Source organism: Streptopelia decaocto (genome assembly GCF_964273445.1).
Source record: "Streptopelia decaocto genome assembly, chromosome: 9".
Taxonomy (NCBI): domain Eukaryota; kingdom Metazoa; phylum Chordata; class Aves; order Columbiformes; family Columbidae; genus Streptopelia; species Streptopelia decaocto.
Genome location: NC_138664.1, coordinates 13221674 through 13247134, shown reverse-complemented (window position 1 = coordinate 13247134; position 25461 = coordinate 13221674). Strand labels below are relative to the sequence as shown.

The 25461-nt window shown below is 58.4% G+C and overlaps 1 protein-coding gene across 1 annotated transcript; it reads right to left on the bottom strand.

Annotated features, from left to right (window-relative positions):
- Positions 1-1078: 1078 nt before the first annotated feature.
- ZNF710 (zinc finger protein 710) lies at positions 1079-24058 on the bottom strand. Its single transcript, XM_082060884.1, has 5 exons — positions 23882-24058; positions 4305-5707; positions 3091-3282; positions 2480-2654; positions 1079-1920 (listed from the first exon to the last, which is right to left on the bottom strand). The coding sequence occupies exons 2-5, from the start codon at positions 5685-5687 to the stop codon at positions 1748-1750; spliced, it is 1923 nt and encodes a 640-aa protein (XP_081917010.1). The 5' UTR covers positions 5688-5707; positions 23882-24058; the 3' UTR covers positions 1079-1747.
- Positions 24059-25461: the final 1403 nt, after the last annotated feature.

Here is a 25461-nt window from a genome sequence, read left to right as displayed (position 1 = left end):
GTGGTGGTGCCACGGCTTTCATGGCACAGGCATGGGGTGGGCCAGCCACAGGAGGCAGCCGGCAGCTAAAGAATATGCATTTCTTAGAATTATTGCTAAACAACTTTTCAAACGGAGGAGATAAACTAACAAAAACACAGTAGGGCTTTGCACAAGGGGTGGCCGAACGCTCTGTGTATGCGAGGGGGGGACTCCGGGGGGCGGGGGCTGAACGGCTGCCGGCCCTTGCTCTGCCACAGCCCCGGCACCGACCAGGACCCCCCACCTTGTGAGCTGGGACCCCCCACCTTGCCCCGCGGGGCAGAGCCCAGTGCTGCAGCCACCCGGGGCTGCCTCATGGCAGCAGCAAAGACCCCCTGGCTCAGCGCCACCCAGCACAGGGGGACACGTGTCACAGCTTTTTGGTAATGGACTGAGGTAGCATGGTGGGGCTATGCTGGCAGGGTGCTGGGAGTGCTGCAGGAGGGGTCCAGGCTGCTGAATGCTCCATCCTGCCCCTTGGCTGGGGGGCACCCTGCCCTGCTGGGGGCTGGGAGCCAGGAGGGGGGAAGCACTGTCACACCTGGAGCCAGCCTGGGGCTTTGGAGATGGGGTGGATGGTGCTGGGTCGTGGGCAGTGTGGGGGTACACAGGCCTGCACTTGCTTGGAGGCCTGTGGTGTGCACGGAGTGGTGTGTCCCCAACCCTGTGCCAGCACCACGGCTCGTCCCCGCCTCCCAGCCCTGCTGCAGCTGCCCAGGCGGCGTTGGCGCCTGCCAGAGTCCTGCCTGGCACGGGGCCTGCGCTGGGTGACGCTGCGGGTGCTGCCCAGCCCCACGCAGGGACAGTGGCCCAGGCCCAGCCACTGCTGCCCCAGCTCCTTTCTCTCCCTCCACAGCACGTGGGAACAGAGGTGGCAAAATCCCCGCCAGGGGCTGCACTGCCCCAGGAACAGCCTCTTCCCGAGCCCCAGAACAGGGGGCCACAGTGTGGTGAGCAGCTGTGGGTCCCCCCAGCAGTGAGACCCTGCTCTGGTCCTCAGCCCCCCCCGCACCATCGCAGGCCCCACCACCCCTGTGCACAGACCACACACATTACACAGGTTTAAAAAGCACATTGGTTGAAGGAAACTGAACTCGGTGAAAAGATAAATCCAACCACGCGGCACATCTGAAAAAAATAAATTACTTTCAAAATACCATCATTTGCTCAAGTTGAACATGGTTTGCCTTCTTTTAAATATACTGCTCGCTACAGCTGCTCCATACGCGGAGCTGCTGCTTCCTCTGAGCTTTGCCATTAGTTTGTAAGAAAATATTCTGTTCTGTATGTGCCCCGTACAGGTTGCCATGGCTCTGCCTGAGCCAGCCCATGGCCAGTGCCAGGGCAAGTGAGATGCTCTCGCCTGCCTGGGAGATGAGGCAGAGCACGAAATGAAACCCCCCTCTGCAGGCATAGGGGCTCCTGCCCCACAGGGCACTTGGGGGGAGCAGGGGGCCAGCTGGCTGCAGCCATGGGAGAGGACCCAGGAGGTAGAATAATCAGTAATGCTCATTATCTTCTGGGATGCACCTTCCCCTGCCTGCAGCTTCAAGGAGGCTGGACGCAGAGCCTGCCCTTGCCCTGGCAGAGGTTTTCGGACATCCCTGTTTGCTCCTCCACCAATCCAGCCAGAGCTCCTGCCCCAGGCCGGGGTGCAGGTCTGGCAGGTGCCACAGCTCTCACCATGCAAAGCCCCCACAGGCCCCGCAGCCGCCCCCAGCCCCGGCTACAACATGTTGTAGTAGGCCATCTCCTTCATGGCCTGCTCAGCCAGGGCGTGCTCATCTGGAGGGTTGCCCACCCCTCCATAGCCGTAAGAGTTCTCCTCCTCGAAGTCGTCCATCTCCTGCTGCCCATCCAGCTCAGCGTGCTCGGTCCCGGCCAGGTCCATCATGGGATCTAGGGTTCAGACAAGGACACCCTGTGTTGGACCTGCCTCCCTCCATGCTGAAGGTCCACAGCCAACAGCACCCTTGTCCCCTCTGGGGACAGTCAGTCAGCAGCATTTACCCCCTCCCACCCTGCAAAACCCTTTAACTGAAACCACAGCCACCATATCACCAGAGAGGACCACCCTGTCCAGAGATGCCAAAGCCTTCATGGTTCCCTGAGGAGCTATTTATTTTAACTTATTTTTTTAACGGGACCTGAGCTTGCCGAGAGGCACTGGCTGGAGCTGCGGCGGCACAGCCTGGTGCCCAGAGCCATCAGCCCAAAGCTGGGTGCTCCCAGGAGCAGCCGCAGCCAGGAGATCACAGAACCTGGTCTGTGATAGGGACCGGTGCAGGGACACCACAGCATTCACCCTGCGATAGGGACCGGTGCAGGGACACCACAACACCCACCCTGCGATAGGGACCAGTGCAGGGACACCACAGCATCCACCCTGCGATAGGGACCGGTGCAGGGACACCACAGCACCCACCATGTGATAGGGACTGGCCACACTCGCACCCACCTTGGCTGTCCAGGCTGATGTCCATCACCCCGTGCTTGACCTTCATGTGCCGGCTCAGGTTGCCCTTCAGGTTGAACTTGCTGGAGCAGTAGGGACACTTGAAGGGCTTGCTCCCCGCGTGCAGGTGCATGTGCCCCAGCAGGTTGTACATGCGGTTGAAGGATTTCCCGCAGACCTGTGGGCAGCGGTCCCGGGTCAGCAGGGGCTCTCCTGCTGCTGCCCCCACCCCAGCAAAGGGCTCTGCAGCAGCCGCTCGCCTGCAACTGCGTGTCCCAGAGCAGAGCTTGTCCTGGGGACCCCACTGCTCCCACCCATTCCCAGGAGTACTGGGGTTGCTTTTCCTCTTCTCCCTTAGTGGAGGCACTAATTGTCTCCCTCCGTTAGCGGTGCCCATGTCCTGCCCGCAGTGCAGCTCTGAGCAGCCGCATCAGGACGAGCTGTTTGCCCAAGTGAACAGAGGGAGGCATCACAAAACTGCTTTTTCGTGCCTGAGGACTCAGCCCAGCCTGGCCGGGTTTCTCTGGGAGCACAGCACATCAGGGCCCATGCTAACCCCCCCACATCTGCACCCTGCTCAGATCTGCATCCCTGCCACAGACCCCTGACGATACCTTGCATTTGAATGGCTTCACCGGTGAGTGCACAATCATGTGGGTCTTAAGTGTCTGCTTCTGCACAAAGGTCTTGAAGCAGATGTGGCACTGGTAGGGCCGGACGCTGGTGTGGATCAGCATGTGCCGCTTCATGTTGGCCTGCAGCGTGAACTCCCGCCCGCACACCTCGCACTTGAACTCCTTCACACCCTGCGAGGGGTGGGGACAGAGGATGGTGGGACCAGCGCCCAGTGCTGCCGGGGCAGCTCAGGGCCCTGCACAGCCCCCGCGGGAAGCCAGGGCAAATGGATGCGCCAGGCATGGGTTGGAGCCGGGACCCGCGCTCCCCAAGGGGCACGAGGTGGGCTCCTCGCGCTATGCAGAACTTTTGGGCCTGTCAGCAGGCTGGACTGCAGGAAACAGGGGAAGATTGACCCTCATCAGCTCATGTGCACCTTCCACAGAGCACCTCCTGCTCCCCTCTCCTGCCCCTTCTGCAAGTGCAGACCCTGGAGCCACCCCCAAACTGCCCCAGGGGCAACTCCCGCTGCCTGGTCCCACAGTGGGCAGGATCCTGCCTCACCCCACACCCCACCACCTCACCTGCCCTGGAAATGCACCTGTAGCACTTTGAAAACCCAGTATGCGGCCAGCGCTGCTGGAGAAAGAGAAGCTCCGCAAAGCGGCACGCACGGCAAGGGCTGGCTGGGGACCATGACTGCCACGTGGCAGCTGACCTGGCACAGGGACACCGGGGCTGTGCTCGAGCCCGGCAGCATGCGGGGGGTGGCTGCAGGGAGAGCGGCTGGACGGGCATTGGGAGCCTGGCTGTGAGACCCAGCTCTGCTCTCTGGCTCAGGCCAATCACTGCCCCCAGAAGAACCCCTGGAAAAGGGTGAACCCCTCATCACTGCCCGCTGGAGGGGCCACGGCAGCACGTGGCCAGGTCCCCCAAGTCACCCCGTGCAGCACCTGCAGCAGCTCTGAACCCCGCTCCCCAGGGATGGGAGGTCCGAGTAAGGAGTCTGGGCAGTCCCAAGGCTCCTGCCTGTAACAATTTCCTTTAACTGTTAATTAATGACCCCTAATGAATGACAGCTGCTGCGGGGCCTCTGCCCACCTGCACCACTCGTGTCCCGGGGCTGGACAGGGCTTTGGGGTACTGGGACAACCCATTTCCCAACACCCGTGTCCAGAGCTGGCACATCTCCGGGCACAGCCCCTGCCCCTACCTTGTGTGTGAGTGAGTGCTGCTTGAGGTGGTGGATCTGGCTGAATTCCATCCCGCACTCGGTGCAGACGAAGGGCCGCACGTTCTGGTGCTTCAACATGTGGTTCTGCAGCTGGCTGCGGTAGTGGAAGGACTTGCTGCACTCCAGGCACTGGTAGAGTGTGGGGCCCTGGTGCGTGGCGAGGTGCCGCTTCAGCTGGGTGAGCGTGGAGAAGTCCAGCCCGCACTCCACGCAGACGTGGCAGCGCCCGCTCTCGTGCTTCACCTCGTGTGCCTTCAGCTCGCTGGGGTAGGCGAAGCCACGGCCGCAGAAGCGGCAGCTGTAGGGCTTGATGTCGGTGTGCAGCAGCATGTGCCGCTTCAGGTGGCTGGTCTGGGTGAAGGCCTTGCTGCAGACCTCGCACTTGTGGGGCCGCGTGCCCTGGTGGGTCAGCAGGTGGGTCTGCAGGTGGCTGGGCTGCTTGAAGAGCTTGTTGCAGTGTGGGCAGGAGTGGGGTTTGATGCCGTTGTGGCCCAGGATGTGGGTCACCAGGTTGTACTTGGAGGTGTAGGACTTCTCGCACATGCGGCACTGCCAGCGCTTCTGCCGGTCCCCAGCCTCCACCAGGTATGAGTCGTCGATCTGCACATTGATGTCCAGCCGGTCCAGCTGCGCCTTCTTGTTGCTGGTGGCCCCCGCTGCCTCCAGCTCCCCCGGCTCCTGCCAACTGAAGCCCTGCTCACTCTTCACCGGCTCGGGGGATGCTGGCGTGGGGGCCTCCGCCTCGTCGGGGGACGAGGCGCCCGCCTCAAAGGGGCACTCGGTCCGCAGGGCCCCCGCAGTGCCACCCTCTGCCACAGCCGGGTCGGTGTCCCCGGGTTGGCTCTCAGGGCCTTCCGGGCACGGGTGCCGGCGCAGGTGCCGCAGGCGCCGAGGCCTCCTGCCGAAGGCACTGAGGTCGATCATCTTCATGGCGCTGCTCTGCACTGCCTGCTCCTGGCTGGGCTCCTGGCTGGGGGGTGGGCAGCCATGCTGCTGCTCACCCTCCTCATCCCCAGGGCTGGACACATCATGCAGCACCTCACCCTCCGCCTTCTCGCACTTGACCTTGGGCACCAGCCTCACAGGAGGCCGCTTCCTCCTCCGGGCGTGCTTCTCCAGGGAGGACTCTGCCTCCAAGGCATCCTCCTCCTGCCCATCCCCTGGCGCCTGCCCCTCGCCCTCGGGCTCCCCGGGCTCCCCGGTGTCCGGCAGCTCCTCGCCCAGGCCCGGCAAGAAGCTGGCAGGGCTGACAGTGGCCCCGAGCAGCTCATTCTCAGACACCAATCCCAGAACTGCAGCCTGCGCCAGGGACAGCACCACCACTGCGTCCGTCTGGGTCCCGCACTCAGTGAAGCGATCCATCTCTGCCTACACTGTCATGGCTGCGGAGGCAAAGACACAGTCGTTAGCTCTCCTGGTGCCCCTGCTGCCACACAGCCGCCAGGGACGCCACTCGGCGAGGGGCTCGTTCCAGCCGTCACCCCTTTGCTGACCCTGGCAGAGGCTGGGGCTGCGGCGGCACCCGGTGTCGGGCACCGTGGGGACAGCAGCTCTGCTCCTGAGCCTGGGACAAACCAGGAGCTCCCTGTGCTCTGGGCGTCTCTGGGACCCACCAGCCTGGAGAGCCAAGCACGGGGCATGTTCCCACCAAAATGGTGTGACTGGCACGGGAAGAGCTGCAGGGAGGAATGAGGCCCTTCTGAAGAGCTGGTGTTCCTCACCAGGCACACAGAGCCTGTGCCTGCCCCACCAGCACCAGCCCCTTCTGAGCGCTTGGGGCAGTCAGCCAGCGATCCCAGGAAATGCTGCCATGAACGGACTGGGAACCTGGGATGGAGCACAGAGGAGAGCGGGGCAGGCACCGCTGAACCTTGGGGCTCCTGCTCTGCCATCCGTCCCCAGACTCCTCCAGCTGGCTCCCGCACGTTCCCTGGCGACTGGGGCTGGGAAACAGGGAGGGGACAAAGCAAAACAGAGTGAAATGAGAAGTGGGAGGGCTGTGAAGGTACAAGCAACTCTGCCCGTGGAGGAGCATGCTGGCAGGCCAGGGAAAGATGCACCAGCTGCCAAAACACTCCCCTTGGATGGAAGGCAGTTTACGCATTTTGTTTAGTGAGGATTAAAACAACACTTTGAGAACATTCTTGCACTCGGCTCACTTGTACCCCGGGGCCTGACAGCCCAGTACCCACCCCAGAGAGGATGTAACAGGGTCCCAAGGGATGCAGAGCCTGGAGCAGTAGTACCTGACTGCCCCGGGACCCATCCATGGGGCAACACTGGGCCCCCAGCAGCTCTGGGGCAGCCGGTGAGGACGGGCAGGGAGGCGATGGGAAAGCAGATGAAAGTGAGGGAGGAGGCTGCTGCTGCCTCCTGCAGTGAAGAACGTTCTCCTAAATATCATTATTTTCAGCTACAAAGAGAAATCCTATGGGGGAGGTAAAACAGGAATAAACTCCAAACCAGATTATGTCGCAGTCCCAGGAGCACCTGCACACCGTGAGAGGCAATCCTGGGCTAAATAATCACTCTCTGAGCAGAGAAACCCCCCCAAGAAGTTATCATCCCCACAGTTCTCAGTGCAGCACCCGCATGGCCTCCACACCACATCTCACCAGCCCGTCCGGTGACAGCTGCAGGGACAAGGAGCACATCGGCCTTTCCACTCACACTCCACAGGCAGCTGCTGCTCCTGCAGCTCCTCTGCAAGCCCGATGAGCGTGGCCTGTGTCCCCTCACGCCAGCTCTGCACCCACCCAGACGCCGTGGCACGGCACACACGTCCCTTTGGGGAAGCGGAAGTGATGGGGAAGGGGAGAAGAGCCAGCATGAAATCAGGAAGAGCCAGAGGTGAGAGGCACCAGCTGTGTGGGGTCTGCTGCCCGGGGGGCGGCACCCAGGGGACTGGGTCCCTCCTCAGCATCCCTCCCGTGTGGGCAGCACGGGCGGCTCAGCCCCCGCCGTGCTGGATCTGCTCGGGCATCCCTGCCTTGGGGCAGCTCTGCCAGCCCTTCCCGCGGCGGCCACGGAGCCGGGCTGTGCGGAGCAGACACCGGGGTCTGGGGGGGTTGCCCGCCAGAAACGGAGGGGAGACCAGACAAGGGGGGCATCTTCGACCCCTCTCACCTCCAGCCCCCTGCGGAACCGGAGAGAGGAGATGGCGAGGAGGAGAATGGGGGGAGGAGGAGGGGGAGTGCGGAGGCAGCGAAACAAAGAGAGGAGCGGGGGGAGGGCGGCGGCGGGAGGAGGAGGAGAGTGGGAGGAAGGATGGGGAGGAAGACGGAGCAGCCGGGGAGGCGGCTGCCGGCGGGCACAGCCGGGCCCCGGGACCCCTCTCCTGGGAGGCTCCCGGGGGCCCATCGCCCACCGCCCCGGGGCGAGGGGGGGTTCTCAGCATCATCCTCCTCCTCCTGTTCTTGCCGGGGTCTCGGCTGGAGCGAGACAGGGGAAAAGCCTTTCCATTGAGTTTTGGATTGTTTTCCTTCGCGGTTTGGAGCAGTTTCTGTTTCCACATACAATGGGTGTCCCTTACAGCCCAGTTAAGATCTCGCTGTTCCCAAGGATTTCTCCACAGGCACTTACACAGGACGATAACCACCCACGTCCTCCTCCTGCAACTGGTGTTGTCACCCTGGCTGGGGACAGGAAGGCACCACCGGGTCCTGCTCCCCATGGCAGGTGCCAGTAAACACCGTGCAAGGGCGACACTCAACCTGGACAGCCCCACATTCACCTGGCATGGGGAGCCCGGCAGCTGCCTTGGGACAGGAGAGGGGACACGAGATGGGACCCAAGTGATTTCCCTGTCTCCAGCACTGGGGAGGGGTGCGGATGGGGGTGTCAGCCAGAACCCCTGCACAGCTCTGGGTCTCTGTCCCCCGTTATGAGCACAAGACAAGTAAACTGGAGGCTTTTAGAAGAAAGTATAATAAAGTGTAATTCCTAGACCAGAGCACTCAGGGAACAGGGATGAGCTCAGCTCCTCTGGGCCTCGGTACAAAAATAAACCCCTTGTGTTACACCAATCACTCCTCACACTTTCTCTATGGAACACGCGAGCTCTGGAACGTGAGCCATAGAGCTTTGTGATTGAGGAGTGAGGCCACGAGAGCCCGCGGAGCTGCTGCAGCTGCACAAACACCGCGGGGAGAGCCCCGGGACGGGACAGATGCTTTTGTTTCACTTCTCGCTCTCACTTCCATATTCAGCCTTCTCGGCTCTTGCAGAGCGGGTTGGAAATACTGTTTCCCAACACATGGGCAAGGAAGGCTGGGTCACGTATTTCAGCTCCCCCAGGAAACACCCTGACAGCCCCCGGGGTGAAGAGCCCTCCCCTGGGCTTAAATCGGAATGTTCAACTCAGGTTTAGGTGCTCTCCAGCTCCTCTGCCAACGGAAACAGTCGCCTGCCCACATATGGAGTTACACAAACGCACTTGTTTACGTCCCCTCCGAAAGCCTCGCGTTCCCAGTCCCCCCACCCACATCTTCCCCGTCCCCCCACGTCTGTCATCCTTCTCCAATGCTCATGGGACGGACGCACCCAGGGCTGGTGGCAGCAGCTCCTGTCCCTGCTCCTCTGGGGGTTGTGAAATTTGGTTTTCTTTCAGTATTTCTCCTCCCACTCCTCCGAGGTTTTTGTCTCCGTGCAATCTCTCTTCTCCTCCTGCCTTTCTCAACACACTGGGAAGGGTCCGGCTCTGCCCTGGCACATCCCTGTGGGCCCTGCCCCCCACCCGCAACCCACCGGCTGCCCCCTCAGAGCCTCCACCCGTGTCTCGCTCACCTCCCAGTCTTGAGGCACTTAAATATATAGATATATATTTAACATAGCTTTCACTTGTGTAATTTTACTTGTATTTACCTCCCTTGCTCATCTTTGACCACTCAAACACCTCTCACCTGAGGACTCTTACACCAGAGAGGTCTCCTGCGCAGCATTTTGCACAACAGCCTCTCCATCCCCCACAATAGGTTTCTTGCTGAATTCCAGTTTTCCAGCCACTGCCCCAGACTAAGAGCTGCCCATCTCTGGACACTTCTCCCTTCTTTTTGCTGTTTTAAGTCCCTCGGTTTCACCTGGCCTTGCACTGTCCCACCAGCCCCTCATGCAGCCAAACCACAGCAGACACCAATGCAACCGCTCTGGAAACAGGACTCTTCCTAAACCTAAACCGAGCAGCCTGAAAAATCACGTCTGGGTCATGAAAACCTCACTTGTGCACACATACGAGGCTTGCTGTCAATGTCCTAGATCTGGTGTGGGGAAACAGAGAAAATGACCACGTGCCCCCGTTGAAGGTCTCTACAAGGGGCTGTAGCCCCCAACCACCTCTACTCTCCGCTGGGGGTTCGACTCTTCAAAAACCCTGTTTGCTTTCGGGCTCCATTTCCCGACCTTGAAGGTCACCAACACCAAATCTCACCCAGACCTTCCTGTGGGACAGGGAGCCAAGGGCACCCAAAACCCAAAGAGTTTGTGAGATTTACCTTGTACAGCCATCCCGAGGAGCTGTGACCTTCCTCTGCAGGAACAGAAACCCCCAACTCACTGCAGCTGCTGCCCCATGTTCTCTCTGCCCATCAGGGTAAGTGCCGGCACATGCGCGGGTGCCCGGTACCAGCAGCTGCTCCTCTCCTGTCACCCACCTGCGGTATGATGGGCCCTGTGTCCGACCCACAGCACCCGGGGGGCCTTTGGAACTTTTCTGCACTGAGAGAAAAGCAGTGTCACAGCGGAGGCAGCAGCGGGACAGAGAGCTCCTCGAGAGGCTCCTGTCAGCCGCCAGTCCCTGTGCCGGCCATCTGAGGGAGGCACCCCGCAGACCCGGGAGCTGCACCCCCAAACCCGAACTCCAGCAGCGACAGGTGCCACAGGGCTGGGCGGCTGTGGGACCCTTTTGTGGGACCCCATTGCAGAGGCCCTTTGTGGGACCCCCGTTGTGAGAACCTTTGCAGCCCCTCTGCGGAGCCCCCCTGCTGATCAACAAACCTCTAATGTTTGTGAGAATACCTTTGATTTTATTTTTCTTCCTTTCTTAGAAGAAGCGTTCATTTAAATTTAATAAAGGAAAAATCAGTCTTTCATCCTTTTCTTTTTTTTTCTTGTGGTTTTCACATAAAGCTGCTCAAAGCACCCACAAAAAATCTAAACAGAAAAATATTTTTTCCCTGAGAATCACAACAACCAAAATTATTCATAAACCCAATCCAGAGCACTTGTCCTGCACCAGGCCTGGTGAGCCAAAGTTCTGAGAAACGGGGAAGAGGATGCATGGTGCTGGGCTGCTGCTACCAAATACACTCGGCATTTTTAAAGAAATCAAAACAATTTCAGAGTTCATTCAATCAGTCTCCATATTAGATACTATCTGTGCTTTTAAAGGAAAACTTTTGTTAAATGACTTCTCTAGAAAAAAGCTGCTTATTGTAAGTTGATTAGAAAGCAGAACTGCTCCCTCCAGCCTGGGATACACTTTCTGACACAGACAGACGTACGTGGGGTTGTGTGTATCACGTGAAGTGGTTCTGGGGGAGGGATTATTGTCTTTTGGAGCTTTGATTTAAAAAAGTAAAAAGGACACAAGCTACTATTTGCAGCATGAAAATGTTTTCCAGTAAGATTAGGTGAAAAAACAAGTTGGGAAAAATGGTGACATCAGGTGCGTGTGACACACAATGTCTGACCCGCTTTGTCAGCTTGGGTCAAACCCCTCCCAGCTGCCCTGTTCATATTTCTGTTAGTGATTCTTACCCAAATCATTGTGTTTATTGGTGAGAATTAAACATTGACCTCTGAAGCCACCAGGTTATTGGCAAACTCTGACTGGAGGGAAAAAGGAATGTTTTTTAAATCACTGGAGATTACCATTATCTGCAGAATAAATGTGTTCAGAGCACAAAGCCGCCTCGTTCCCCCCATTGCCAGCCCAGGGACATGGGAGCAGCCGGTGTAGCTGGGACCTTCCTGGAACCAGCCAGAGCCAAAGCTGAGCACAAACTGGCTTTCAAACAATGTTTGGTGCTGGGCTGTTTGCTGGGACCGGGGCAGCCAAACCGCAGCAGCTCCGGCCCCGTCACCTGCGGGCTCCGCCCGGCAGCCCCGGCCCTGTGACCGCAATGGAGGACACCAGGATTTGTCCCGACCTGGCACATGATTTCTGTGGGAAACCTTCGCTCCACGGGACAGGGATCGGGACAGCTCTGCTGAGTAGGGAGGTGGCAGCACTGGGAAGCCACAGCCCTGCCCCAGGGATTCTCCAGTCCCCCAGCACCGGCCAGGGCGGCAAGGAATGTTCCAGTGATGGAACCCGGGGCGAGAGGGGTCGGCCTGGGAGCAGCCACCGATGCTGCAGTCAGTCACCACGGAGCGACAGAGCAGTGACCCCCAACGCTGTCTGGCTCCCCAGCAGACAGGCACCCACCCTGACCCAGGACGTCCCGCCCCAGCCTCCCTGTCTGTGGAGAACGTGCCGCCCTCCTCCACCAGGCGCAGCTCTATCGTCCCTCCATCACTCCCCACCCCCAGCATCCTCTGCTCCTCATCGCTCCTCCATCCCTCCGTCGCTCCCTCATTCTTCCTGTTTCCCTGGCAACGCCCATCTAGCACTGGAGATCTGTCCCCTCTCTCCCTCTTATCTTTCTCCTTTCTCTTTCATCTATCTCCTCATCTCCTTCTCTATTCCAAACCTCTGTCCTTTGCTTCCTCTCTTTCTCTCTCCCTTTTCATCTCCTCCAATGTCTTCTCTATCTCAGGGTCACAATTATTTGAATCTCACTTTAAAAAAATAATCTACTTAATTAACCACAGTGCCACCAGCTCCACTCCTGCTCCCGCAGCCCACCTGTGCGAGAGGGACCCCTGCCCGTGCCCAAGCGCTACTGTGCCCCTCTGCCAAGAGCGGTACAACTACCTGCTTTGGCCAGGCCCTGCCAGCCTTCCCCAAAAGCCCCAAACAAAGGGGAAGCAGAATTCTGCCCTCACTCGAGCAGACATTCAGGATGGGACAGCCAGAGCACCCTCCTGAGCTCACCTGCCGCATTCTGCCATTGCGGTGCTATGCCAGGGGTCCCTGCTTTGCTGGAATTTACATGCATTTGCCGTTCACCCGGACCCACGGTTTTGGCAGGATCGGAGCAGCCCTGGGCACACACCCGTGCTCTCGGCCTCGCACTCCACAGCGGGACAGGCTGCCAGGCACAGCCCCCCCGGCTGGCCCTGAGCCCCGTCTGCCACCCCTCTCACACCAGGAGAGCTGGTGGCTCCAGCCAGCGCCTGCTCCTGTGTCTTACACCAGCCCTCAACTTCTGCCTTATGTCAAAGCAACCAGGGGAGACTAAAATTAACAAGGAAAAGATGCTTTCTGAAAATCGGAGTCCTAATTGCACTGGTTTGGCCATGGGGTGCTGGAAGGACATGCTGCGCAGGAGGACGGGCTGTGGGCTCTGGGCACGGCAGAAGAGTGGGGGACCAGGTCTGGCTCGGTGGTGCAGGGTCGCTCCCCAGGGACCCCGTTCTGTGGTGTGCAGCTCAGCCCGGAGCCGTCGGGGCAGGTTTGTTCCCTGCACCAGGAACCCCCTGTGCACAGGCTGACCGTGCCAGAGCAGATGGGGGAGCCAGCGATCCAGCATAGCCCGAAACCTGTGTTCCCTGAGTGGCCAACCTGACTGATGGTCCATGTCCAGAGCAGCTCGGGCGTGAGCGCTCAAGAGGGCGATTCTCGTCACCCCCCACAGCCACCTCCCTTAAGGAACTCCTCTTGCCTTGCTACTCCACACAACACCACTTCTTCAGCAGACACTGACCAAGCTTTAAGCCTGATTTATCAGCCCTTCTGCCCAGGCAGCTCTTCTGGAACCAAGACGATGGAGCTGCTGGGAGTCCTGGATGGCGAGCTGCTGGTGGCACCAAACTGTGCTGGGGAGCAGTGGCTCGGGGACCAGCCAGGGACCTTCCATGAGGCCAGGATCACTGTGGCCTTATGGACGTGCGCCAGAGCCCTCTTGCTCCTGTCGGGGAAGGGCTGGAACCCGCAGAACCCGGCAACCCGCAGCCCTGTGTCATCAGACCCAAGGGCTCTCCATGGCCACCCTGGTACTGCTCCCCGGCACATCCCGTGGCCTCCCATGGGCAACCACAATGTTCTCCCTTCAAAATGACACAACCATGGCCTCTCCATCCCCATCCAGCTCCCTCCTCCCCAGCGCGATGCAGGGACCCACCGGGCAGAGCTCTTGGGATGGTGCTGCCAGAGCCTGTTGTCACCTCGTGTCTGAAAATGCTGCCGCTCACTTGCACAGAAGCCCCAGCCACAGAAATAGCGATTAAATACAAGTAACTGGTGCCCAAAGGTGTGGGGTGAGCAGTGGGCAGGGGCGAGCTCGGTCAGGGCGGAGGAAGCAGCTGCTCCTCCTGGAATCCCCGCTTGTGGCACCCGCACCCAGCAACCCCCCGCACCCAGCACCCACCCACAGACCCCCCACTCTGGGGGCTCTGGTTTGGCCGCAGGTTGGGACTGATGGCATTTGTGTGCGGCGAGGAGCGGGGAGAAATCCCACCGTCCCAGCCCCTCTTCTAAGGCTCTGCACAGAAACCTCGCTCTCTCTTGGAAAACAATTTTTGCTTTTAAGTGAAATAAACAGGGAAAGAAAGACTTTCAAGTTCCTCCTTGCTGCAACGACTTCTCTTCCACATACTCCCTTTCCTCTCCGAAAATAGAAGAGCTATTCAAAAAAGACGCAAGAAGAAAAAAGGAACTGAATAGAGGAAAGAGGAAAGAAAAAATGGAGCCCCAAGGGGGTGGAGAAAAACAGAATGAAAAGACAGCAAAAGTAAAGAAAAGGGATGAAAAATAAAGGAGGGGGAAGAGAGAGACAGACAGAGAAGCTTTGAAAAGAAAGAATGCTCCCAGCCTGAATACAGTGTGCATGAAAAAAAGAGCGCTTGAAAAGAAACAGCCAGATGAAATGACCTCTCATTCACAGCCTGTGCCAATCACCACCACAATGTAAATCCTTTCTTCTTTTCTGCATTCTCTCTCTTTCCAGCGGGGGCAGAGGGAAGAGGAAGAAAGGGGAGTTAATTCTCAGCACAGCAGAAAATAAATCTGCTCTTTGCTAACTCCCTGAAAGAAACGCCGAGCTACTTTAAAAAATACCTCTCCCAGTAATCACACATGCAGATATGTAGAAAAGGAAATGCAGTTCTGCACAGAGCGGCTGTGGGAAGGACCGTCCTCACACAGAAGGTCCCCCAGATGCAAAGCCACCAGGAACAAGCACAGAGCAAATCCCAGAGAAAAACGATCTGTAGGAACAAGCACGGCCCTGAAGAGCGACGGGTGCCAGGGATTGAGGTCAAAACCCAGACCCCGCCAGGAAAGATGAGGGATGGTTGTGACAGACACAAAACCAGGGGCCTGATTCTGGGCCAGGCGCTGCAGGTGCCGGGGGGCAGGGGGAGGGCCGGTGCATGGTGCAGCCCCCGCATCCTGCAGACCCCAAAACCCCTAGCAGATGAAGACGACAGCAGAGACCCTGGCCAGGAGAGCCCTGATGAGGCTGCGAATCCCAGCACCAACCCGTTTGGTTCAGTATCTTCAGCAGAGGTGGGCGGTGAACAGACCCTTATGTGTGGAGATGAACTAAACAGTACAGCAAGGAGAGAGAAATGGTAACATAGAGCAAAGGGAGTGCAGAAAAGCAGTGAAAAATGCTGCAGACAGAGCCCCCAGGACAGCAGGTCCCCAGGGACCCCCTGCAAGAGGCACCCTGGGTCCTGCCGCACCCCAGCTGATGCGACGGCAAAATGGACCTGTGCTGCCCAGCACCTCCTGCTCGCATCCCCTGCCCAGCATCCCTAGGCCAGGGGTTAATCATAAACTGTGAGGACCCCAGAGCGGAGCCATAAAAGTGGCTGGAGGTCAGAGGGACTGACACACACAAGTAGGAGCTCAAGCACCCTTGTATGTGTAGCCCAGCTGGCTGGCTGTAAAAGGGGAAAACCAACCAAAATGCTATAAATGAGACTTGTGTGCCACCCCAAAGGGAACAGGAGTTGCCTGATAGGATGTGAAACAACCTCTTGGAGTGAGAGGAACGAGAGAAGACCCCCCCCATAGTGGGAAGACAGCGTCACTTTCAAGACCATTACTACCCTTACCTCGGAACAATTCCAATATATGTTTTATATTATCCATGTGCAGAGCATGCCCGTGCATAGGCAGTGCTGCCCGCAGGGCGACACCTCCCAGATCCAGCCACCCCCTCCCTGGGCTCCATCCTACGTGGGGCTGCGAGACTGGGGACATGGGCACCCGGGGACTGCAGATCCATTCACGGCAGCCAGAACTTCCAGCCGGGAGGAAGGTGAACGCTCCGCACTGCACGTGGCTTTGCTGGTAAGTTCAGTCTCCCCACGTGCTGAGCAGCGGCTGGGAAGTGCTCCCCAGCCCCCGGGCTGCTTCGTACTGCTGGGCCAGAACCACTGCCAAGAGGGGCTAACCTGAGCATGCTAATTAATCCTCAGACACATCATATTTCACATGTAAACCTGTCAGAGCCTCCAAAGCCCTGTTATCGGTGTGTGGAGCCAGGTCCTGCTGTCGGCATGGGGCGAGGAGCTGCCGGTGAGGGGACATTTCACTCTGTGTCACCTCTGCCAACTTACGATTTTCAGGCCATCCTGCTTTGGAGAAAACTGCCAGGAGTTGCAGCAGCCGCTGTGAGCCTGCAGCCACCACAGGTCCCCCAGCACACACAGCATGACCTGGTTTGCTCTGAAGGGAGAAGATCCCCCGATCAGCCTTTGCGAGGGGAAACACGGCCAAAGCAGCGGGGGGAACACAGGACCTCCCAGCTCAGTGTCCCCAGGAAATGGCTCCCACACATGAAATGTCCCCTGCAGGACTCACCGGTGACACCTGTGTGGGGGCAGAAATGTTAAATAAACGCATCGAGTGCACTTTTCTGTGGCCCACGGGTGAAAGGACAAGGGAGAATCAGAGCTTCGGGGCAGCCCAAGGGCTGGGGACCCAGGACCCCTGGAACATCCCATTTCTGATTTCTGGGCTAACAGTGCTGTCGGACACATTGCACCCTTTTAGGAGCAGACCCGAGTGCTTGTCTGCAAACACCATATTACTTTTAGAGCCACAAGGTGAAAAATGTTTCAGCTCCTTTCCTGAGCAGCTGGAAAGGTGGTTGGAGTGTGTGGTCCAGCATGCCGAGGGCTTTGGTAGGCAAGCCATTGTCCTGGCACACAGACCACCGCAGCCGATGGCGCTGCCCTGCTCCGTCCTGCCAGCTCCCAGCACACCAGGAGGGGCTCCGGCCACGTCCCTGGCTGCAGCAAGGCTGATTCTACCTCTAATTATGCTTGTGTTCCATTAGGGGCTCAGTTGAGACCGTGGCTAACGTGCCACAGTGGTTTTGGTTTACTGAAGCTCAGCAAACGGGTTTCCAAGCACTGGTGTTCACACACCAGCCCCGTCCACCACCCACCCTGCTGGGGACTGGGGACAGCAGCTTGTCCCCAGTCCCCCACCCCGACCGGCAGCACCGCAGGAACACAGAGTCTGCTTCAAAATACTGAACTTCATCATTAAAGGAAAAATCCTCCAGCACAGAGCCAAACCGAACGCAGATGAAAAGTGTGAGGCGGTGACAGGTACAACACAAGGCAGTGGAGCCAGTGACTGATATGGAAAACGCCTCCAAGCCAGGAGGCATGGAGTATCTTAACGAAGGATAATGAACAGCTACAGGACAGGCACTTCAGAAAATAAAGGCTGAGTATGTAATTTCAGACTATGAGAGAGTGAAGTTTGGGGGTTGGGTTGTGTTTTTTGTTTGTTTGTTTGTTTGGGTTTTTTTGAGCTGAGCTACTTTTCGTTCCACTCCAGACACATCAGTGGGGACCCATCCAGGTGATCCCTGCAGAAAGGGCCCCTCCACATCCAACGTCCCTCATGTTCCCAGTGACTCCAGGGGAGCAGAAATTCACACTTTGAAATCTGAGTCCTGAAATGCATGGGACCGGAGCAGCTGCGAGCAGAGGGACAAGTGGCCATGGGGACATTTCTACTCTCACAGAGCTTGGAAAGTGTCCCTGGGCACTGAGCAGCCCGTGCCACTGGCAAACCCGGGCAGATTTGGGCAAACCCGGGCAGGAGCTGCCACAGGCGCTGGGGGATGAACCCCCCACGGGATGCACTCGGCAGAGATTATTGTCAAATTTAATGGAAAATGCAGTGTACAGACTGCTGACCATGACTGAGGGGGGTGGGGATGTTTGTGCTTTTTACTCATGTTATTAAATATTTTAACATATCCACAAGGCTGGTTTGTCTGTAGTTCTGCCTTTGCTTTGGCAGCACCAAGGGCTGGCTTACACTCGGGTCTGCTTGAACCACCCCAGTCCCCATTTCCATTGCAATCTGCATAATTGCCGTATCTTGCACTCTTTCTTCTTACAGCAAGAAAGTCCTATAAATATACAGAATATTCAGCTGTTGAAATAATTTGCTTATATGTGTCCCTTGTTGATAATCATAAAATGAAACCAAACCACTCAAAGCCCCATAAATCAAGGCTTGCTCTCTGCAGACGCGTTCTGCAGTCACCCTGATGGGCTTCGAACGGCCAGGGCAGAAAACAGGGAAGGATGAGGAGAAACACAGCAGAGGGGCTGGTACCACCAGCTGAAAAGGCTCTTTCAGTTCTGCCTACACTTCTGTATTCTAGAAAGCTGTTTTTCTCTGGAGGGCACCTGTGCCTCCACACCCAGAGCCCAGAGCCACGCGGAGCTGCTCTGCCCAGGGAGACAGAGAACACGGACAGACATCTCCGGAGCAAAGCCAAGGGGAGCAGGTCCATCTGTGCCTGAAAATGGGAACTCTCAGACGGCTCAAAAAGCAAAAAAAAAAGATTGCAACAGGTACAGAGCACGGAGATATTAAAGTTCCAATGTTACAGTGGGAGAGCGGCATGGTGGAGAGAAACACAGCGAGGGCGAGGAAGGGGCTGAAGGAGCAGCAGGTCGGGGCTGCAGCCATCACCTCCTCAGAGGGAAAACAGCAAAGTGAATGCTGAACAAAGGCCTCCCTGAGGGAAAACAGCCCAACACCATCCTCCAGCTCACACCTCGGTGTCTGTCTTGGGAGTGAGACGCCCCGACACTGAGCTTAACACCTCTGGCTGGAGCTGCCCAAGACAGAGTAAGGGCAAAGGGAAGGAAAAGCACCTGGGGAGCTCCAAAGAATCAAAAACTTGAAAGAAAAAGCAGGGGCAAGACAGAGCTGGCTATCACAGAGGAGCAATGAGCTGTCGGAGAAGTGACCAGCACACGGAGCACAGACACGAGCCAGCACCACTGCCGAGAAACAGGAAATTCAAATTTAGAGGCCAGTGGCAAGCGCTCTTCCTCCTCAGCTCTGCCTGGACTTCCTCCCCTCCTCTTCCTCGCTGGGTCCCCCACAGCCATGGCAGGATGGTGGCTCCAGGGGCACAGCCCGGCTCCCCCAGCCCACGGTGCCGCTGGCCGGTCCCCGCTACGCCAGGAGCAAATCCAGCCGAGCCATGGCTGCGGGACACAGCCCCACCGCGCAGGGAAGGGCGTTAAAGGCTGGACAGCGAGCAGCGAGACTGAACGGTTTCATTTCTGCACCATTTGTGGCCTCAGCCTGCAATGCCCATGAAATTCCCCTTTTGAACCGCAACGGCTCCCGCACTGCCTGGCAAAGCGCGTCTGGGTGTTCAGCACCCAGGCAGAAATACAGCTCCACATACACAAGACGTGGAAGTAAAACAATGAACACGTCCACCAGCTGCTTCCTTCTTAAAATACATTCTTCCCCAAACCGACGTGCTGAGATAAAGCCTTTAAAGAACTGATGGATATTTCCTCCTCAGTGAAAACCCCTTTGTCTGTCACTCGCTGGCTGCTCTGTGGATACTCAAGGTTTACGTGCAGGAGGGACACGGGCTGTTTGTGGGGGCACAGGCGCCCACAGAACACACGGAACAGCAAAGGACACAGCAGTGGAGAGTGTTGAGCGGGGCCATTTTAGGCCATTTTCAGGCCAGAGTTGTGCTGTGTGTTTGGTATCAATCACTCATCCCCGGGCCCCTTCAGCCCCTGCTCTGCAGGTGGGTTTCGGTGCTGCCCCCTCCAGCACCTGCTGCTTTCTCAAAACCGTGGGGATTCCTCTTAGTCAGTGTTGTCCAACAAAACATGTCTGCTCGCACATCTGTCCTCACCAGCATGTTTCACAGCTCCTGTGTTACACCCCCAACACATCGGGACCTCCATTCCTGTGGCCCCAACCTGCTGCTGCCCCTGGGGGTTTGTCAGACCCTTCCCTGCGCCCTTCGCCTGAAAACTCGGTGGTGGCATTTCCAGGTGCATCGTCCCGCCTGCTTCACTAAGGGAGCAGCGTCCCACCCATCGGCACTTCCAGCCGCAGCTGCATCCCAAAGCTCTTCACCTGAACTGCTGACAGCAATGCTTAGGTCTGGTTTGGGGTTGATTCAGTTAATTTTTAACCTTGTAAGGTGAACAACAGTTACCAACTTTCTTCCTTTGTAGATTACTGCTGAGCTACTCCCACAAAATGTCACAGTCACTGCACTGTGCTGCCCCTTCCCTCCTCTGAGCCACCCCTGGCAAGCAAGCATCCCTTTTCGGGTGAATCAGGACTTCCCCCGTCTCCCCCTCCCCACACAGCTGTGTGTTCTGAGCCACCCAGGGCTGGTGGAGACGCCGGCTGGGTGCTCCTCGCTGCACCGGCTGCTGCTCCAGGACCTCCCCGAGCCCCGGGCAGCCCTGGGAATGGTGCCCATCCTCCATGGCCTCCCCACCACCGACCGGCACAGCTCTGCGTGCTGACGGACTGCGCTCCGTGCCGCAGGTCCTGCCAGCTCGGGACTGCTCCCGTCCGACACCCCCGGGCCTGCTCCCCATCTCATCCCACAGACCTGCACAAACCCAGCGCAACATTGTCAGCCCCCCAGCCTTGAGGTGAACATTGACCTTTTCAAATTAAAAATAACGTCTCTTGTTTGTTTTTGTTGTTGTTTGTTTGGTCGGGTTTTTTTTTTTGGTTTTTTTTTTTAAATTCATTTGTACACCCTGACACCCCTCAAGCCCCCAGGCTGCACGGCCCCCGGTGCTCCACAGCACCCATTCCCTCTTTTTTACCTCAGGAGCAAGTCCTACAAAGTTTCAAATGAAGTTTCTACAAGTTTTTCCTTGCCCTACACAAAAGAGCAATCCGGACACTGCCTGTCTCCCTGATTTTCTCTGATGTGAAATTAGAGGTCGCCTGAGAAGGAAGGAAGGAAGAAAGGAAGGAAGGGTGGGAGACGAGGTTTTTCTTCCAACTTGGGAACATTCACAGTGATCCAGGAGATCTGGCATCTGAAAAACAAGAAGCCTTCCACCCCAGGTCACTTCTTTACTAAAAAAAAACTGTGATACTTTGCAGGGAACATTGTACAATCGTTCAGAGAAACAGGAGGACAGTGAGAGCACAAGGGCATCGTGAAAGCTGCAGACTTCACAAAGAACTTTTTAGGCAGGATGATTACCTGTTTTTTTGAGTTATTTTCATTAGAAATACTTTATGGCGCTCAAGAGATGGACAGCTGAGAGTAAAGACCACCACTAGGAAAATTTAAAATCATGTTTCCCCCACCCCTTAATTTAAAGTTTGGGAAGGAAACTGCCTGACACGCCCACTGTCTCAGTGGGACAGATCCCCGCTCCTGCACCCAAACCAGGGCCATGGAAAGTGGCAGCCGACGAGTTTTGCAGATACAGAAGCCTCTCCACAGCTCAACCCAGTGAGAGAACCTTCCCAACCCTCCCCGGGCAGCTCACTCCACTGCCCTGCGCTGGCCAGGGACATCGGGCTTTAGGGAAAACTGGGGGGCTGAGCTGGTCCCTCTCCCAACACAGATGCCACCGCGATGTCCTGCTGCTGGTGAGGACTAGGGCAGGAGGAGAGCTGTGCCCAGGGCTGGGCGACGAAAATGTGGGATAGGGACAATGGGAGAATGCTCATCCCTGGACCAGAGTCCTCTGCCCCCAAGGTCACTTCCCTGCGGGAAGGCTCAGAGAGCTCAGCGGGGACTGTGGCTCATCCCGGGGGCTCTGGGCCACAAGGGGCAGGACAAGGGACAGGAACATGGTGCTCCCAGCACTCCGCAGCAACGTTCTGCCAGGCAAACCTGCCCCGTGTCCGCGGCCAGCATGTCCCGAGCAGGGACCGGGGCCGCTCCGTGTGCGCACACGGCAGGCAGGGGCTCTGCGGGCCGGGGACAGGAGCAGCGCTCCCACCTGCCAGAGCTCGCCGTTTCACCGGAGCACATGTAATGGGTCACAAGAAACCAAAACCCGCCCTGGGCAGCGGGGGGAAAGGGGAGCAACTGTAACAAAACCGGCAGGAACCCCTCGCTCCTGACCCTTGGCGACAGTGTCACCGCTCTGCCCTGGTTCTGGGCTGGACACCATGGACACAACCTGCTCAGCTGATGGTAACAAAACCGTGAGCAAGTAGATGCTGAATTGGAGCATTCTCCTTAACAAAGCCTGAATGTAAAATAAACGTAAGGAGTGTAGGCAACACTCTCACTCACTGGATTTATGCCGGCACATTCTTTGTGGTACAAAACTACCATTTTGCCTATTCCTTAACATTTCCAGCTTTACAGTAGAGCAGGATGACATTTGTGCTCATCCGTCTCTACACTGTTTCCTAAACTGCTTATAAATGAAAAACCTTCTTTGCATTGTGGTCCAACAAAACCAACTCAAACCACTTTCTAAGAGATTAAACCAAACACTGCCAACGTCGAAAGAACAAGAGGAGACACGTTCCTCAGGTACCGTGGAAGATGCGCCCACTCCCTCCATTGCAGGTATCCACATCTGATCCCCAGAGTCACCTCCCAAGTTTAGGCTGAGAATGTTTCTTGGTGTACAGCACAGCTCAAGTTACTGTGATCTAATTTCCCATTTTATAGGGCTATAATGCGATCACTGTTCCAGGAGGGCATTAATGGAAGCCAGCAGGAGAGGAGCTTGGCCCTGCCAGGGCGTTACTGGCGCCATGCTCATGGTCGCTCTCGGGAGGAGGATGTCCCTGACCCCACGGTGGCGAAGCTGTCACCCAGGGGTGTGAACAGGGTGTCTTGCCATCCTGCTGCTGAAACGGTGTTTGCTGCCATAGCTGCATCCCCCAGCCACCCATCAGGACTCGGTCACCCCCAGGAGCTCCAAAGGGGACGGTGGCATGAGTGTCCCTATTGCCACTCCCTTGAAATTGCAGCCCAGGGTCTCCCTCCAACCTGAGACATGTTCGTACCAAGGCTGAGGCCAGTCTGATCAGCCTGCACAAATCAGACTGAAACCATGTTTGCTGGAACTGCTGAATATTCAGCTTCATGAGGCTGGTTTGAATCTGCAATGGGAGAAGCCACGGAGCCCAGGCTGGCAGCCCAGCGCAGTTCGGGTGCAGACCTGGGGGGCCCTTCATCACTCCCCCTCCTCTGCCCACACAGGCTGCTTACAAAGAAACTACTAATGATTGACTAATTAATTAATTATAACTAATTTAACCACTGCATCCTGTTGATTAACAGGGAGCTATCAAAGGGCTGTACAAACAAGGATGAGCTGCTGTCCCTAGCAGGAGAGCAGGAGACAAAGCAGACCCTGGCCTGACTCCCAAACCGAGACCCTCCTGTGGAGCCGAGACCCTCCCGTGGAGCCATCGTGGGGTCCGGACACCAGGAGGTCGGGGGCACCTCCGTGACAGAAAGCGCGACGTGGGACCGGGCAGCCTAGGCCCCACAGAGTCACCCACCCCGTTCATTTCAGCCCTCCCGTGGCCCTTTCCCTCTGTCGCTGTAAATCCGGACTTGCACACCCGGGACAGCCACCGCCGGGCCGCTGCCCAGCGCCTACAAACTGTCCCCAAACTTCGGGTGCGGCCCCTGGGGGACGCCTGGCTTTCGTCCCGGTCCCGTCCCAGCCCCCGCGACCGCTCCGGGAAGAGGATACGCCGGGTCCGGGCAACCCCGGAGGCTGCTCGGCGACCGCTCCGATCCCCAGCCCGTCCCCTCCCCTCCGGCCATCCCACCCTCGGGCGTTCCCTGCGCGGACCCCCCGCCCTGCCGCCCCCCGGAGCCTCCACGCCGCCCGGCCCGGGGGTGCCGCTCCCTCCCGCAACAGGTACCGACCCCGGGGCCGGGCCGGGCCGCCCTCCCCGCAACTTCACCGGCCCCGCCACGGCGGAGAAAGTTTGCGACCGGCCACGGGGAAACTTGTCGGCAGGGAACGGGGGGAGACGGCCCCACGTGCGGAGCGGGCACCGCCACCCCCGGGCCCCCCCGCTCCCCCCGCCTCCCGCCGCCATCGCTCCCGTCTCCGTCGCCGGGGGAAGGTGGAAGGGAAAGAGAAGGCGGCGGCGCACCGGTAACTCCCGGCTGCGGCCCGGCGGGTCCCCCCGGTGGAGGAGGTGGGGGGCGAGGGGGAGCCCGGCGGCGGGGACTCACCGTGCGCTCCCGCGGCGGCTCCGCAGGGCGCGGGGCGGCGGCGGCTCCGGGCCCGGCGCTGGGTGCGCAGGAAGGAAGAAGGAGGGAATGAGGCAGGGCTGACGTGAAGGGATGCAAAACAGCTCCTCCTAACTCGGCCGCCCGCGGCCGCCCTTTATCTCCCCGCCGTGCCCCCGCGTCCCCCCCACCAAGTTTCCCGAGCACTGAAATCCCCCCCGCCCCGTCCTCCCCAGCTCGCTCATCCCCCGGAGCCGGGTCCGCCCTCGGTACCGCGGAACAAAGCTGCGGGGCGCGGCTTGTCTGATGGTAGCAGGGATGGGGGTGTCTGATGGGGACCCCCCTTCGCTGTGCGGGGCCGGTGCGTGGTCAGGCTGGGTGGTTGCGGTCAGCCCAACCCTGCACCAGCCCCATGCAGCATCTCCTCCATGGTGACCACCCAGGTCCCCCAACCTCAGGGTTTATTTTATGCTGAGGATGACTATCCCTTCTTTTGGGGGGAGTTTACCCCATAGAGGGATGCTCAGGGGGGTGACACACAGCACCGAGGAGCCGTGGCTACAAGGTGGGTGATGAGACCCCATGTTCCCCCTTGGATGCTGGGCATTGCTGCCCTCCCCAGAAACCTCACAGGGGTCATGTTAAACCAGCTGGTGGCACAGCCCCCCTTCCCCAAAAAGAAAGGGATGAGCAGAATTTGGGAAGATCCAGGGATCTGAAGGCCTTGTGGTGGGGAGATGCTGTTTAACCCCCCAAGGAAGCTACGACCAGCAGGGGAGGCCGAGGTCCTGCAGGGGCTGGCAGGATGGGGCTGTGGTGGCAGAAGGTGGCAGGTCCCCAAATGGGACAAGGGCCAGAACATGGTGTGGTCAGGGGACCGGTTGGCAACTGCCAAGTGTCTCATGGCCGCAGACAGGGAAGGAGCTCTTGCCCCGTCAAGAGGAGGATGAGGGTCTGCTCCTCATGGAGGTGTTTGAGATTCAGCCGCTGCGTCGGGAGGTTCCCACCACTGTGGAAGCCGGTGGAGCTGGGCACACCAGTCACCGCAGTTTGTCTGAAATGCAGCTCTTTGTCTGGCAGACACAATTCTCCTTTCCAGGGGTCGTGTTCTTGGGTGAAAACAGATCTCGCACCATTCCAGCTGCAGGTGCTTGTGGCCTCCTGTGCCCATTGCATGCTGGCGGCTGGGCTGCAGCCCCGGCACCTCTGACATCTCCTGCTGCCCCGGCCAGGGCCTGGCTGGGGGAACCTTCACCCAAACCAGCCTTTCTCTACCCAGCCTGCAGCCCGGGTGCTGTGCTGGGCACCGGTGCAAAGACCTGCCGATGCTCCAGGGTGAGGAAGGGACAGTCACTCCAGTTCCCGTGGGTGCCCCGGGTGTCCCAGGGCCGCTGGGGGGCCCGGGCCGGGGGAAGCATGTGGAACAGCCCCGACCGCCCACTGCAGCCAATCAGAATGAGGAGACACGAGGCTGCAGCTGCCTCAGCCAATCAGCGCCGCGGGCCAGGAGCACCCACAGCGCCTTGCAGCAAAGGATCAGAGAGCGTGTACAGGTCTCAGCCAATCAGAGATTGCAGAGGTGA

What these genes read in the sequence shown, in the direction of transcription:
- ZNF710 (XM_082060884.1), bottom strand. Translation starts at nt 5,687, where the DNA reads ATGGATCGCTTCACTGAGTGCGGGACCCAGACGGACGCAGTGGTGGTG. An exon ending in AGCACTCACTCACACACAAG is followed by an intron (nt 3,283 to 4,304) that starts GTAGGGGCAGGG and finishes CACCCCTCGCAG; the next exon opens with GGTGTGAAGGAGTTCAAGTG. An exon ending in CATCAGCCTGGACAGCCAAG is followed by an intron (nt 1,921 to 2,479) that starts GTGGGTGCGAGT and finishes TCTGAACCCTAG; the next exon opens with ATCCCATGATGGACCTGGCC.